The sequence below is a fragment of the Onychostruthus taczanowskii genome, unplaced genomic scaffold, assembly GCF_017590055.1.
Source record: "Onychostruthus taczanowskii isolate IOZ18803 unplaced genomic scaffold, ASM1759005v1 scaffold20, whole genome shotgun sequence".
Classification (NCBI taxonomy): Eukaryota; Metazoa; Chordata; class Aves; order Passeriformes; family Passeridae; genus Onychostruthus; species Onychostruthus taczanowskii.
Genome location: NW_024499240.1, coordinates 11,652,780 through 11,666,437, shown reverse-complemented (window position 1 = coordinate 11,666,437; position 13,658 = coordinate 11,652,780). Strand labels below are relative to the sequence as shown.

At 44.8% G+C, this 13,658-nt stretch overlaps 1 protein-coding gene across 2 annotated transcripts in view; it reads right to left on the bottom strand.

The window, feature by feature from the left end:
* The window catches only part of SATB2 (SATB homeobox 2), a 125,925-nt gene that overhangs the window by 26,517 nt on the left and 85,750 nt on the right, over positions 1-13,658 (bottom strand). For both annotated transcript variants that reach the window (XM_041403326.1, XM_041403325.1), the window contains exons 8-9: positions 12,558-12,770; positions 7,863-8,018 (exon numbers count right to left, since the gene is read on the bottom strand). In XM_041403326.1, the coding sequence (XP_041259260.1) occupies positions 7,863-8,018; positions 12,558-12,770 (369 nt within the window). The remainder of the gene's footprint in view (positions 1-7,862; positions 8,019-12,557; positions 12,771-13,658) is intronic.

Here is a 13,658-nt window from a genome sequence, read left to right as displayed (position 1 = left end):
TGGCATGAAGAAGGAAAAGTGAAGGAGACACTATCTCACCACCTTTTCCCCCACTCACCCACAGCATCTGAGCTCACTGCATTACAAGTAAATACAACTTCTGTGAACATATTCTGAAAAATCTAATAACACACCCCTCCCCAGACCTGTAATACACTGTGTTTCTGGTCCTGCCTCCTCTGCACATCACAGGTCTCGCTGCACCACACAAATAACCCCCTTGGCTGCCAGAGTTACCAGAGAGCTTGATACACACCAGTGTTAATATGGGTGGCAGAATCCCGCCCTTAATGTCAGCTTCTAAGGTTCTCAAATGGGAATGTCTTCCATTAAAAATAAGAGGAGGAAAAACAGCACAATAAAAGGATGCTTTTGGCTCTACATTCAGGCACACCCAAAGCTTGTGGTTACAAGGAATTCTGCTCAGAACTTCCTTCATTTCACCCCAAAACTTCTAGAGGCATCAAGAATGCGGCCAAATTTAGCTCATTAAAGAGAGCTGCAGAGAAGTGCTGGCCTCTGTTTTTGTTCTTCTCATGAGACAAGATAAGCATTTTCTAAGCATTTTGCTTGATTTAAAAAATAGTATCATATTAATGTCCTATTTTTAACCTCTCTGTCTTCCAATCAAACGTATTTCCACATAGCTAAGCAAACAACAACAAAAATCTGCAGAAAGCCAGCCTTTCCCAGTGTGCTTTTATGCTGTTAAAGAAAAAGCATGCTTAGAACTCCAAAGCATGAGGCTTGGCGCCCTCAGACCCTTCAAGGACAGCAATCCTGAGCCACATCTTTGTCACTTATCCCAGAGCCCTGTTTAGCAGCTTGACCCTTTCACTTCTGCTGGGCTTACCCTGGAGCAGGGCAGCCAGACATACCAGACTACAGGAAGGTCAGTTTTTCCAGCACTCAGTAGAGGTGTGCACAAACACAGTGACCCCCAAAACTGCTTCCTGCAGATCTGCTGCCCTGCAGCCTGTCAAGGATCACATTTCTGACCAAGGACAAAGAAGGCACATGGGAAGAGCTCAGGCTCACAGTCATGCTGGGGTACAGGCCCATGTTTACACTTTGCCAAAAGCCACTGCAGGAGGTGGCAGTTGGGTGTCCACGGTGACTTAGTCACAGGCAGCTGTTCTGCTTTGAGCATGGATAAACCTGCAGCTTAACTGACCTTGTGTTTCCCTGCACTTACATAAAATTAATAACAATAATAATAACAATACAGTTAGTTGTCTGCACTGACATTTTCCAGGGTCTCCAGTGAAAGCATGAGCAGGCAAATGAAGAGGTTTTTAGTAAGAGTGATTCAGGAATAAATCTCAAAAATAAATGTAAAAGGCCGTTTCCTCACCCACATCATCAGTGCAGAAAATGTCAACATATGTGACAAAAGGAAAAAAAAGCAGCAATGATTGACGCAAGTCTTGAAAGATTAGTTAAGGAAATGCACTCTTCAGAGAAGGCTCCCTTCCCACATGGGATCACAGGAGTCCTCTGGACAAACTTCCTCAGCATCTCTTCTCTCTGCTTAGTTTGGGACCCTACACTGCAAAATGAGCTAGATAATATTCAACTCTTGTTCCTTAGTCGCCAAACTCTCTTACCATGAATCCAATAAGTGCCTATTAAAATAAATAAACCCCCTAACGATTCAAGATAACCTAATCAAGAAAGCTGAAATGGATAAAAGACTAACTGTAATGGAGAGTTCTGTCATGGCTTCAATGAATTCTTGATGAGGGCCGGGGGAGGGGGACTGAACCTGAGAAGCTCTACTTGGAGAATTTTGATATAGTTCAAGGTTAATCACTCAACAGTCTGGATTTTCTGAAACACTTGGTACTTTTCCTCCCCAGAAAATGCAAAGCATTTCCAGGAGGGCCAGTTTCTCACTAGCCTCATAAAGCATGAAATTCTTAAAAAAAAAAAAAAAAAAAGAATGAGATACACGAGTCCTGAAGTACCTTAGAGTCATGAGAGCACCGAGTCTGCTTAGAGTTCTTGGCCTCAGAGGGAAGGATGCTGTGCACTGAGGAAATTTCCAGCATTCCAAGTTCAAACTAGCTTCTCCCCACACTAGAGAGGAAGTGTGGGCTTGTGGTTAGGGCAAGCAGCCCACCAGCAGCTCCTGGGTCTGCCAAGGACTTTGTGAGCAAAGTCCCAGCTCCACAACTGTCCCTTATTCATTCAGCTGCTGAGAGGCCAATGCACTGCTGCAGATGCTGTCACAGAATCACGGAATAGTTTAGGCTGGAAAGGACCTTTAAAGGTCTCTAGTCCAACCCCCCTACAATGAGCAGGGACATCTTCAATAGATCATGATGAACTCTGAGCAACCAAAACGTTTCAAGGGATGGGGCATCTGCCATTTCTGTGGGCAGCCTGTTCCAGTGTTTCACCACCCTCCTTGTAAAAAGTTTCTTCCTTATGTATCTAGTTTGAATTTACTCTATTTTAGTTTCAAACCACAACCCCTTGACCTGTCACAACAGGCCTGGCTAAATAAGCCCCATTTAAGTACTGAAAGGCTGCAACGAAGGCTCCCTGGACCCTTCCATGTCCAGGCTGAGCAGCCCAAACTCTCTCTGCCTGACTTCACAAGAGAGGTGCTTCAGCCATTTGATCATTTTTGTGGCCCCCTCTGGACTTGCCCCAACAAGCTGAAGTCCCTCCTGGGCTGAGGACCCCAGAGCTGGATGCAGTGCTCCAAATGGGTCTCACCAGAGCAGAGCAGATGGTCAGAATCACCTTCCTCAGCCTGCTGGTGACACTGCTTTGACTGCAGCCCAGGACAGAGCTGGCCTTTTGGGTTAAGAGTGCACTTCAACAGCTCTTGACCAGCTTTTCACCTACCAGCATCCCCAAGTCTTTCTTGGCAGGACAGTTCTCAATCCCTTAATCCCTTAGCCTGTGCTGATACTGGGGTTGCCCTTCTTGCCCTGACCCAGGTGCAGGACACTCTACTTGGCCTTGTCAAACCGCATGAGGTTCATATGGGCCCACTTCTCTTGTTCTGGATGGGGTCACACTGTGATATACAAATCTGTGAAAAAGAAGCTCTAGTCTAAAGATACATAGAAGAAATTCTAAGTTCAGTCAAGGAGAGAAATGTCTTTCTGCATTTCCTCCCTATGTGACAAGAACATCACAATATCAGCAAAACAGATACGTGCCAGCTGCAGAGATCCAAAGCATCATAAAAGAAGGCACTGAGATAAGGCTGTAAGAAGTGCCCTGTATGCACACACTATGTACACTCCACATCTTCACCAACAGCTGCTTTTCCTAGCTGCTGTTCATCATCACTGGAAGCTAATTAGTTTAAGGCCAAAGAAAACACCTATTATAAGCTAAATGGGAGAGAGAAGGCATCCCATCCTATCACATGAATACAAGGGAATGTAAGTTGGGAAGGAAACAGAGGAAGGGATGAAATTAAGGGTTTCTGAAGTTAATCCTTCCTCAAAGTGACACTGCTCATTCCTCTTGCAGTTCCTGTACCTCCTTTTTGGAGGACAAGCAGGAAGGGCGGGCATGGGAAGATAGCCATAGTGTGGAGTCCCACCTAGCGTGGGATCCTGCTGTGGGCTAACATTCTTCTTGGCCAGAGAACTGGACATGAGGCAGGGATCTTGACATGAAATAGGAAAGTCAGAGGAAAGGCAAGAAACTGTCATAGTGATTTTCATCCATAGGCCTGGGAATTTTTTTCACTACAAGGGCCTCAACTGAAGGGCCTTTCTGCCCCCAAACTCAAACCCTCATCAAGTTTATTGTTTGTTTGCTTACTTTTCAGCTGGGTAAAAAATACAACACAGAGACTGATCCTTAACATTTTTTCAAATGCTGCTCCTAGGGGTCTCTCTTGCTTTACTGTGGTGCAACTGGAATAAACTCCAGTCTCTTGAAAAGAATTTCAGTTTACTTTTTGTTTTCACTGGACTGTGGAGGTTCCATTTGCCCTTCCCAGGGCTCATCCCCAGCAACATGCTTCCCCATGCCACCCCAGGCTGATTAAGAGTCTCTTGCCCTGGCAGAGCTGTGGGAAGTTTGATCTCCATGTTCATACAAACTCTGCCCTCCCTCAGACTGTCAACAACGGCTCCGGCCAGCAGCGCCCACTATTTATTTTGATAGTCATTGTTTACTACAAACAGAACTACACTCCTAAACCCATTTTGCAAAGACTAAGAAAAAAAAATATCTGCTGAGCACAGCACAGCCTCTGACAGGACTCCCACTAGCAGAGGTCGAAGGGCTGATGCTGCTGCACAGCATTAGTCACACAGTCATGGGGAAATGGTTTTCCTGAAGTTGTACTGTAGAGCAGTTGCGGAATTGAATGTAGAAGCCAGTTGTAAAACCAACAATCCAAACACAATCCAAAGTCTCTGCCTGTCCCACTGCCCAGCTCTGCATACACACAGGCCACCCAAACCTCTCTGAAAGAGCACACCAGAAACCTGTCTTCTTGTGAATTAAATATAACCAGGGAGCCTGAAGTGTAGACCAGAAACCAAACCCTGGTGTTTCAGCCACACTCAGAAACATTCCCAATGTGCTAATACTGGTCCCAGGTTTAGCCACTAAAAGGGCCCTAGCAGAAACATTCCCAATGTGCTAATACTGGTCCCAGGTTTAGCCACTAAAAGGGCCCTAGCAGGCAGTATCCCCAGACAATCCTGCTGTCCACTGGGTACATCCCTAACAGCTGACAACTAAAATAGGAGGGCAGCTTTGGAGGCTGTGTTGGGAGGGCACTGAGCTCTCAGCTCCTGCTGGCTTAAAAAATACAAAGGGAAGCACAGCACTTCACAAAGGCTAAAAAGATCTAGATGTAAGTTGCAAGGGATAAAATGCATATTGAGGTGAATAAGTGACGAATAAGTCAATGTCTAAAATGAATGGCTTGAAATCTTTATGAAGGTGGATGCCCTTAAAGAATTCTCACCATACTACCTTGGTACCTCCATAAGGCCCTGAAACTTGCCTTTATGTTGACTTGTGAGCTCTGTCATTTGCAGCCCCAGTTTCTAGAAACCTCTTCAGCTGCTGAGACACTGCCATGACTTAAGAATGAGGATGGTTACTTGTTAAATTAGAGGTCAATTATCTCCACCAGTAGATGATGCCACTTGCAATAACTGTTCTCAGTGGGTACCACTCTTCCTGTACAGAGACAGAAGAGGAAACGAGGTCTCCGTTGCCTCTGGATGTTCTCTCGGGTACATGACACACAGCCCTGTGTATAAAATGTCAAAACATCCCTGTCGGAGACTCACTGCCTGCTAAAGCTGTGAAGATCTCACAGCACCGTGGATTGCTGTTGACAGAACAGCAGCGCCCAACATAACACATGCCTTGTTAGCAAACTGGAAGCCTCTCAGTAGTCTGGGGTGAGGGAATAATAGAGGAAGCCAACACAACACAAGCCAGGCCTGTGGAGAATAGCAAGTGAACGAACCTTGGCGGAGAGTCCAAGCAAAGCCTCAGACTAGCTCTTTTTTCCCCCCTTTCAAACTCTCTCTTCTGCAAACATGGGCAGTTTTCAATGAGCGCTTCCCACCATGTAACTCAGCCGCTGAAATAAGCAACATTTTCACCAGAAATTCCCACAACTGGCACAGCTGGCCTGTGCAAAGCACTGAACACCCAACTGCTAGGTTTCAGACAAGCTAGACCTAAGGCTGACCATGCCACTGTGGCTCTCCCCCATGCAGGCAGCTGTGTCCTTGCTTTTTGGCACTCCTCCAGGCCACAGAGCTCCCCAGCCAGCGGCAGAACACCACAGGCACAACAAGCCAGGCCAGGGGCAGGCACACAGGTGGGCTCTGAGGCAGGGGGTGCCCTGTACCACTGTGGTTCTTGGCTGTGGCTTCCTCTGTCCCTGCCTTACAGTGCCCCCATAAACCACTTTCATGCTCCAGCAGAGCGCTATGACATCTCAGCATGGCGAATGCTGGGCCATCCCAGGGAGCCAGAACTGCTTTGGCAAGGCTGTGAAACAAAAGAAACATCAGCCTCAGAAACACTTCTTTATTTGCTGCTGCTGAAGAAACAAAACCTTTATGTGCAGTAACTCTGCTTTAAACAATAACATTTGTGGATCCTGTTCTTAACCTTTTGCATCTGGTGTTCAAAATCTGCCCGGCTTTTTTTCCACGTGAAAGACTACAGATCTTATTTTTGTTTTGGCGCTGGTATGCATTGTTGCCAGAGAAGTGCACTCAAGCTGGCACAGACCAAAGCTGGTGAGCCACCCAAATTATTGCTGGGTGGTTCAGTCCCTCTCTATTTCAAGAAGCCTCTGGGTATAATGACAGGAAGCTTGCAGGCAATTTTAAGCCAAACCTCAGAGAGGCTGGCATTCGGTCTGTGTTAAAACACTCCTTATTAAAAGCTGTCCAGTCCGGATTCTGGGTGGAACTTTGATATCTGCATGGAGCAAAGAATAAGGGGCACGTTTGCAAAATCAATTGTGCAGTTTTTATATTTACTGCACGTTTACCACATATGTCATTTATTACACAGTGGAAAACCGTTAAATGCACAGTAGTTGTGCCAAGTGGCATTATGCTTTTAACAGCTTTATTCGTTTAACAGCTCCAGTTCTCATTATATTTTGCCATGTGGTACATGAGATTTTTATGCATTTAACAGTTTAAGAGGGTTCCATGGTATTTTCCTTTTATGTATTTCATACTGAGCCTGGGATTTGGTTTGGGGGGTAGAGGGACTGTAACCCCTCTACTCTGACAAGAGAAAACAAAACACAAAGAAAATAAATGATTACATTAAGAAGGAAAAATTAATCATATCCCCATGTGTCAGGACACAAATACCTGTAAGAAGGACAAGGCTTTCACATGTGCTTTGATAGCCTTTGATGCTTTCTTTATACGTCTTTCAACTGCTTATTTTACATCTGCTTTAATGACTATAATGTTGTTTTCCTGCACAGAGGGAAGTGTGCATTTTTCAGAGTGCATGCACCTAGATACTTCTATCCCACTGTCTCATTGTCATGTGCACATTTGTGCATTTTTTTGTGTGCGTATTGATGCCCTCTCCTTGCTGAACTGATAATTTCATCCAGGATCAGAAGCAGCTCTTTTAACTGAGTAAACAATTCCTTCCAACAATCTCCAATCCACTTGCTGCCCTTCAAAAAAATCTGTCCTCCTTTCCACAAGATCCCTTCTGGTGCATTATATTTTTTTAACGAGCTGGATGAAATTTTTAAATTAATGGATTCTCTTCAAGAATTTCACCCCAACCTAAGTTTGCTCACATGTATTTTTTACACCCAAGGTAGAAACTAATCCGTCAGAATTCACTGCAGTGCGTCCTCATGCCTTTTTGTAAAAATGATTGGATCCGATGTGAATTATTCACATGGCAATACCGTATGCAGCACATACAACATGCTAAAAAGGAAACACCTGCCTAATATGCTGTTTCTCATTGCCTTCCCTCAGTTAACCACTTGAGAAAGAAATTTCATTACCTGCTGAATGAGTAGGATACCACCATTTTGGAAGTTCCTTGTCCTACTAGCAGAGGTGTAAGTTATATACCACACGTGGGAAAAGAGAGACATGTTTGTACAAAAGGGGAGAAAAGGCTTGGCTGTGAACTGACCCTGTCCACAGCCTCTTTTAAAAGGGAAAAGGAAACCACTTAAGCAGGCAAAAGCCAAACATGACAGGTTCCCCAGAGATGAAAATTATTATTATTGTAAGAACAGATGTAATTTTATTGGTGGGAGAAAGAGATGGATCTAGTCCCGAACCCAGAGATTGCTTTAAAAACAAAACCCCAGAAAGCCCCACAACAATGAAATCCCCTATACCACTCACCTGACTTTTATTGGCAGCCACTTTGGCAAACAGAGCTTGAGATACCTTGGCCCTTTTCATCTCCTGTTGGATCTCATCATAAATGGCAGCTGTGATGTTGACGTTGGCGCTGTCCGCCTTAATGGGGAGGTCTGTTGTTGGTGTCGAGGTTTTGGCCTACCAAGAGACCATGAAAATAATAATTAAAAAAGTGCTGCTTTCAGCCCAGCCATCTGTGCAGAAATTATCAAAGGATTTCAGTCAGCTGATGCCAAACTGCATTAGCTACAGAGGGACACTTCCTGTCCATTATTCTAATCAGGTTAATTGTGATTGGAAATAATTGCAGTGCATTCCTATAGGACATGCAAGGCCCTGTCAAGTCTCCCCCTCTCCCTCTCCCAGCATGTTTATTGAGCAGCTCAACAACAGGATAGGTAGCTGGGGCACCGGGCTGCAGGCACACGCTGACATTGGCTTTGCCAGCCAGCCACTGCAGCACAGCCACCAGGCTCTACCTTCTCCCCCTCTCTCTAAAAGTGGCCTACACCTTGGAGGAAGAGCCAATTCTCCCAGAAAAAATGAGTAAATGGGTAGAGGTCTCTAAATAATAAATTATTACTCAATTTAATGCACTCCCTGAAGTCTCCCTCATCCTTTATTAAAACTATACGTATGTCACTTGAGTACGTATGGTTTCCCAGCCTTATCATCATTATGCTAGCCAGACAGTCACCTAATTTCACCTAGGAAATCAGTGGAAATGAAAAAAAAATCATTTCATAAAGCTGGGCTTTGGCATGCCTTTGATGTGCTGCCCTCATTCTCCTAAACTCATATTGAGATTTTGTGTATTCCACTGCACTCCTTTTAATTGAATGATTTCCCATCAGCTTCTGTGACAAATGAAGGACAATAACGGACGCTGCCAGTGCTTTCCCTGGGCTGGACTACCCGTGCAAGGCTTCTACCAATACAGTTCAGAAGACTGCTACAGGATGCCAATTGTAAAGCCCCTGGACTGGTGATCCCCAGAATGCACTGGCAGGAGAGGGAGTGAGGGCGGTGTGATGCTCACTGAGTGCTCCCAGCACCAGCTGCCCCTTGGAGACAGATCTCATTTACTTTTAAGGGACCTTTTAAGGGAAATGGGGGTTACCGATATAAAACCTCTGTTTTGTCTTGAGACATAAAGGTGTTAGGAAAGAACACAACCTAAACGGCAAAGCTCACAGTTCCCAATAGACCCAAACCACCCCAGTGACTCTGATATTTGGCCCAATTGTGAACCTTTTCAGACGGATCTCGTTTTTGTGTCAGAGTTGAAGTCTGCTAGAGTACATCTAATGTTAATTTTTAACTAGGCAGACATGCTCAAATGTTTATTTGCTAACAGGAAGGTTATCTAGGCAAAACCAAACGTTCTGAACTTCTGTTTTGTTGTCCTCCAAACCTTCTTCTTCCTGACATCTCTTCTGTATGGAGGCCACATTAATAATGGAGCCAAAATCAGTCAAGATAACACACTAGACTGATCATTCTTCCTTACGACTTCCAGATAAAGCCTTAACCGACCTGTGTCTTCTCCCTTTCCAGGCTCATCAGGCACTGCTCTGGGCTTGCTCCCTGCCTGTCACAGGCAGGACATGCACAGAAAGGGTGTGAGATTTCCCTGTTCCCTGAGGCCAGCCTCGTGCGCAGGCAGAGGCAGCTGGACAGCAGCTGGGGCAGAGCATGGCCACCATGGCCCAGGAGGCCAGGGCTGAACCACTGCCATCCACAGGCCATGAGCTGGGTACAGTGCAACACAGGGACCCACAGGGACACCCTGCTCTGAAATTCAATGTTTACAGATAGATGAGAGTTAGGGCAATTGTGGGAAATGTAAGAAAACAACAAAGAGTTCATGGAAAGGAGAAGGACTGTCCAAGTCTGTCAGGACTGATTTAATGGAGATTTGTCAGGTACAAAAAAGGCTTCCCAGGCACTGGAGGCTTTGGCTAGCACAGCAGCTTGAGGTCACCATGGCCTCAAAGGCTGTTATGATGTCTGAGATCCTGAGAAGAACAAAATTAGCATGTAAAAGAAAGATTTAAAATGTAACTCCATCCTGCACGGGTCTCCTACACTTCTAGGTCCACAGCCACATGTCAGGAAAAAGTCTACCCTGCACACCCTGAAAGCTGCACCATTTTTTATTTAATCACCAAAATAGGATGGGCAAATGCCAATCAAAAGTCACTAAAATAAAGTATTTAATGTTAGAAGTCTAGATTCAAAGCTGGTCTTGATATTAAGAAGGAGCTTGACACTACTGAAACATCTTATTGCCAACAGTGGGGAAAAAAAGAAAAAAAGTGTTTGCAACCACAGTGTCTGAGCACTGCAACCCAGCCCCTTACTGCTGGGGTTCTGTGTGCACACAACAACTCCCAACAGCTCAGAGCATCTCCGCAGCAGTTGTACCTCGTTTGCTGGATCAATCTCTCATTCTCGCCTTGAGGCAGGTCCTGAGCCAGGGATAGCACAAAAGGGTGGCTTGGGGCTGGGCTCAGAGGCAGGGAGAGCCGAGCTGGGTTACTTTGCATGCCCTTACACTGGCCTGCCTGACAGCACCAGCACTTCCACAGGTATCCGCCACTCCTCTCCTACCCAGCACACTCAATCCCAAAAGCCTCGCCGCAGGATATCGGTATCTATGGAAACCGTGTTTCCAATTGCCATTCCATCACCTTCTCTGGCACACTGACACAGTTCCTGCAAGGCTGCTACAGCTCCTACCACTGCTGCCCCAAAGCACCCCGCTCCGGGAGGTAAGAGAGCTGCCCGGGGAGCTGGCGCTGCCGGAACCGCCGCGCTGCCTGCGAGGACGGCATTTGTCTCGTCAGAACTAATAGCAGGCATATGGGGAAGCGCAGTAGCCGTGCTGCCTGCCCGGGAGCTGGGAAGAGCCTCATTTGCAGAGGTGTCCAAGTTGTCAAAACAGCACCTGTGCTGACTGGTGCTGGCCCTCTGAGGACTGGGGAAATGTTACACAGTGGGCACAAGGCAAGCACTGGGTACACAAACCTTTGTGTGCTGCTTTTGCTGATTAAAAACCTCACAAAATTCTACTGGATTCTTCAAGCTGAAATAAGGCAAATATGTGCTGGTTTATACTTCTAGACTATGGTTTTCTAGCAACATCTAGCTCTTACAAAGGCAGGCAAAAAACTCCTTTATTTTAAATCATGTTCTGGCTGTGGCTAGAGCATGGAAAAATAGCGTATTTCAACACAGGAATGAAATGGGGCAAGAGATCCCATTTTTTTTCTCACCAGACTGCATCTAAACTCTCAATTTTCTTTCAGTGCTTGATTCTAGTACAAAACCTATTGCAATAAATGTAAGCAGGAGTAAGCCAATTCTTTAATGAATCAATACCAATGCAGAAAGTGGCTACACTACTTAAATAGCAAAAAAAGTGTACCCATTATTAAAATACCTATATATATTTATTTTCACCTAAAGGTAATTAAAAAAGATACGGAGCATACAATGAGTTTCCCATGCAATGAAAATTCAGTATCAAATTTAGGTTGGCAGGATAAGCTTGCTTTCAGTGAAAGCAGTTCTTTACATCACATATTCGGTGAAGTGCACCTACATGTCTGGGTTAAACTGAACAGCCTCAACAGTTTCTACAAAATCAACACACCTTCTCTAAGGATGGTCAGTTTGAATGTAAAACTTCACTCCCCCCAGCAGTGCTTGCTTGCTTACTTACTTTTACCAGCTGTGACTACAGAATCCAATGAGAAGTGATCATTGATATTATTAGAAGGGTTACACAGGCCCGTTTACTACACATCACTAAAGTGCTAGAACTGACACATCACGTCTGTACTGTTAGAAAGTTCAGACTCAAGTCAGGCAAATGTCCTGACAGGAATTCATCAGCAGTCTCGTGCAAGGACCCTCACTTTGCAGAGTACAGTGTGGGACTGCATCAGCCTGGTACAAGGTGGGGATGACTATTACAGTGTAGTTTGTGGATGCTCTTTCTTAGTGCAAAGAACAACCTACCCAGGGAAGAGTGGGCGGCAACAGCACGTTAATAAACACGTACAGTTAAGTGAATGAGAAAACAGCTGCTTGGGAGCCGTAAGCATCATCTTCCTTCCCAGCACATTGTCCATCTCCACTTTCTGTACCTCAAACATTTACTTGTAAAAACCTCTAACGCAGGGACTGTGATTTCCTATGCAGAATAAGGAGCACAGTATTTTCTAACAACACCTATTTAATGCACTATCAACCTCTGCTCACTAGACACTTTTATGGCAACATATATGAACCAGAAGCCCAGAAATTCCCTGTGCTCTGAAGAAGGTAATCGACACAGGTAAAAAGCTACATGCACTATCTTTCCATAATATATTCTGTAATAGCCATTTAATGGACATATATAAACATAGCCAGTATGTATGCCCACATGCACTCTTCAGGCACTAACATTACATACTCTTTTGCCTTATGGCATTGATTAAAGACAGAGTGATCCATCATAGTGTCTTGCTGACATCCACTAAATGTCTCTTAACAGCCATTCCAAAACCTTCCAAAAGATTTTCCACAACTTATCTGGTCAAGGGGAGCAACAGGGCAAGGGTGGAAAGACATTCCTTTCCTGGAATTATCTGGACAACAAACAGGTAGCAAGGGATTGCATCTTACCTGGGGTGTTCTGGAGGAGCTTGGGCTGCTGGCAGCTGAAGACACCATGCTCACGTTTGGGTTCATACTCCTCTCTCTCTCATCCTGATAGATACGATCCCGCTCCGCGTCAGGCAAGTTGAGGAAATTCTGCATTGCCCGTAAGTTCACCAGGAGGGACTGGGAAGCTGTCCTAGGGTCTTCTTCTTTACGCAGGATCTCTGACAACAAACCCTGGGGGGGGGGGGAAAAAAAAAAAAAAGCCAGTCATGCGTTGATGGGTTTCTTTGGTTTTTAAAAATTTGTTTAGTGTAACCAGCTGGGTTGCAATACTGAGAATCTACATCAGAATCTCATGGGCTCTCCCTGAGGGGATATTTTGTAGGAAAGTGTTTGTCTTCTGGGGGCTGGGGTTTATTTTGGGACTGTCCTATTCTGGCACAGTAATAAGCTTCTGAGTATGGAGATGCTGGATAGGAAGGTAGGTGCACTGGTTAGAAGAAATTGCAGTTATCACCAGGTGCTTGCTGCAAATATTTTAGGAGCTGTTACATCTCTCTCTCTCTCTCTTTCTCTTTTTACTTGAAGCTGGGAGTGCTTGGCAATCCTGTTCATCTTTGACAAATCTGCCAAGGTTGGTAAATTTAGTTTCGACATTTAAACAGTGCAGGAGGTTTATAAAGAAAAATGTTACAGTCCGCTCATTTCAGTTTGGACAGTCATTTCTGAAAGGAGAAAAATGAAGCAATAATAAAACCTTCGAATCTAGCTTTAGGGATTTAACCCATTCCTTCATGACTCATTTTAAAATACCACAGGCTTCACATTGCAACTGTGAATGAACACCATATTAATCTAATTTTTACAAAAGTCATTACACAGCATTTCTAAAAAATAAAGAGTAAAAAAATAAAATAATTGGAGATATGAAAATAACATTAAAAGAGGTTTAAATCTAATGATGGGATTAAATTTATGTGTAAGAGTATGCCCTTGCACTCACTAGTTCCACGGATTACCTAAAAGTTAAAGGCACAGCACACAAGTCTGGATCAGGGCCCACAGAAACTACCAAGGACACAGCGTGTACCACCAGCTTCCCCCAGGCACCCCCTCATATCC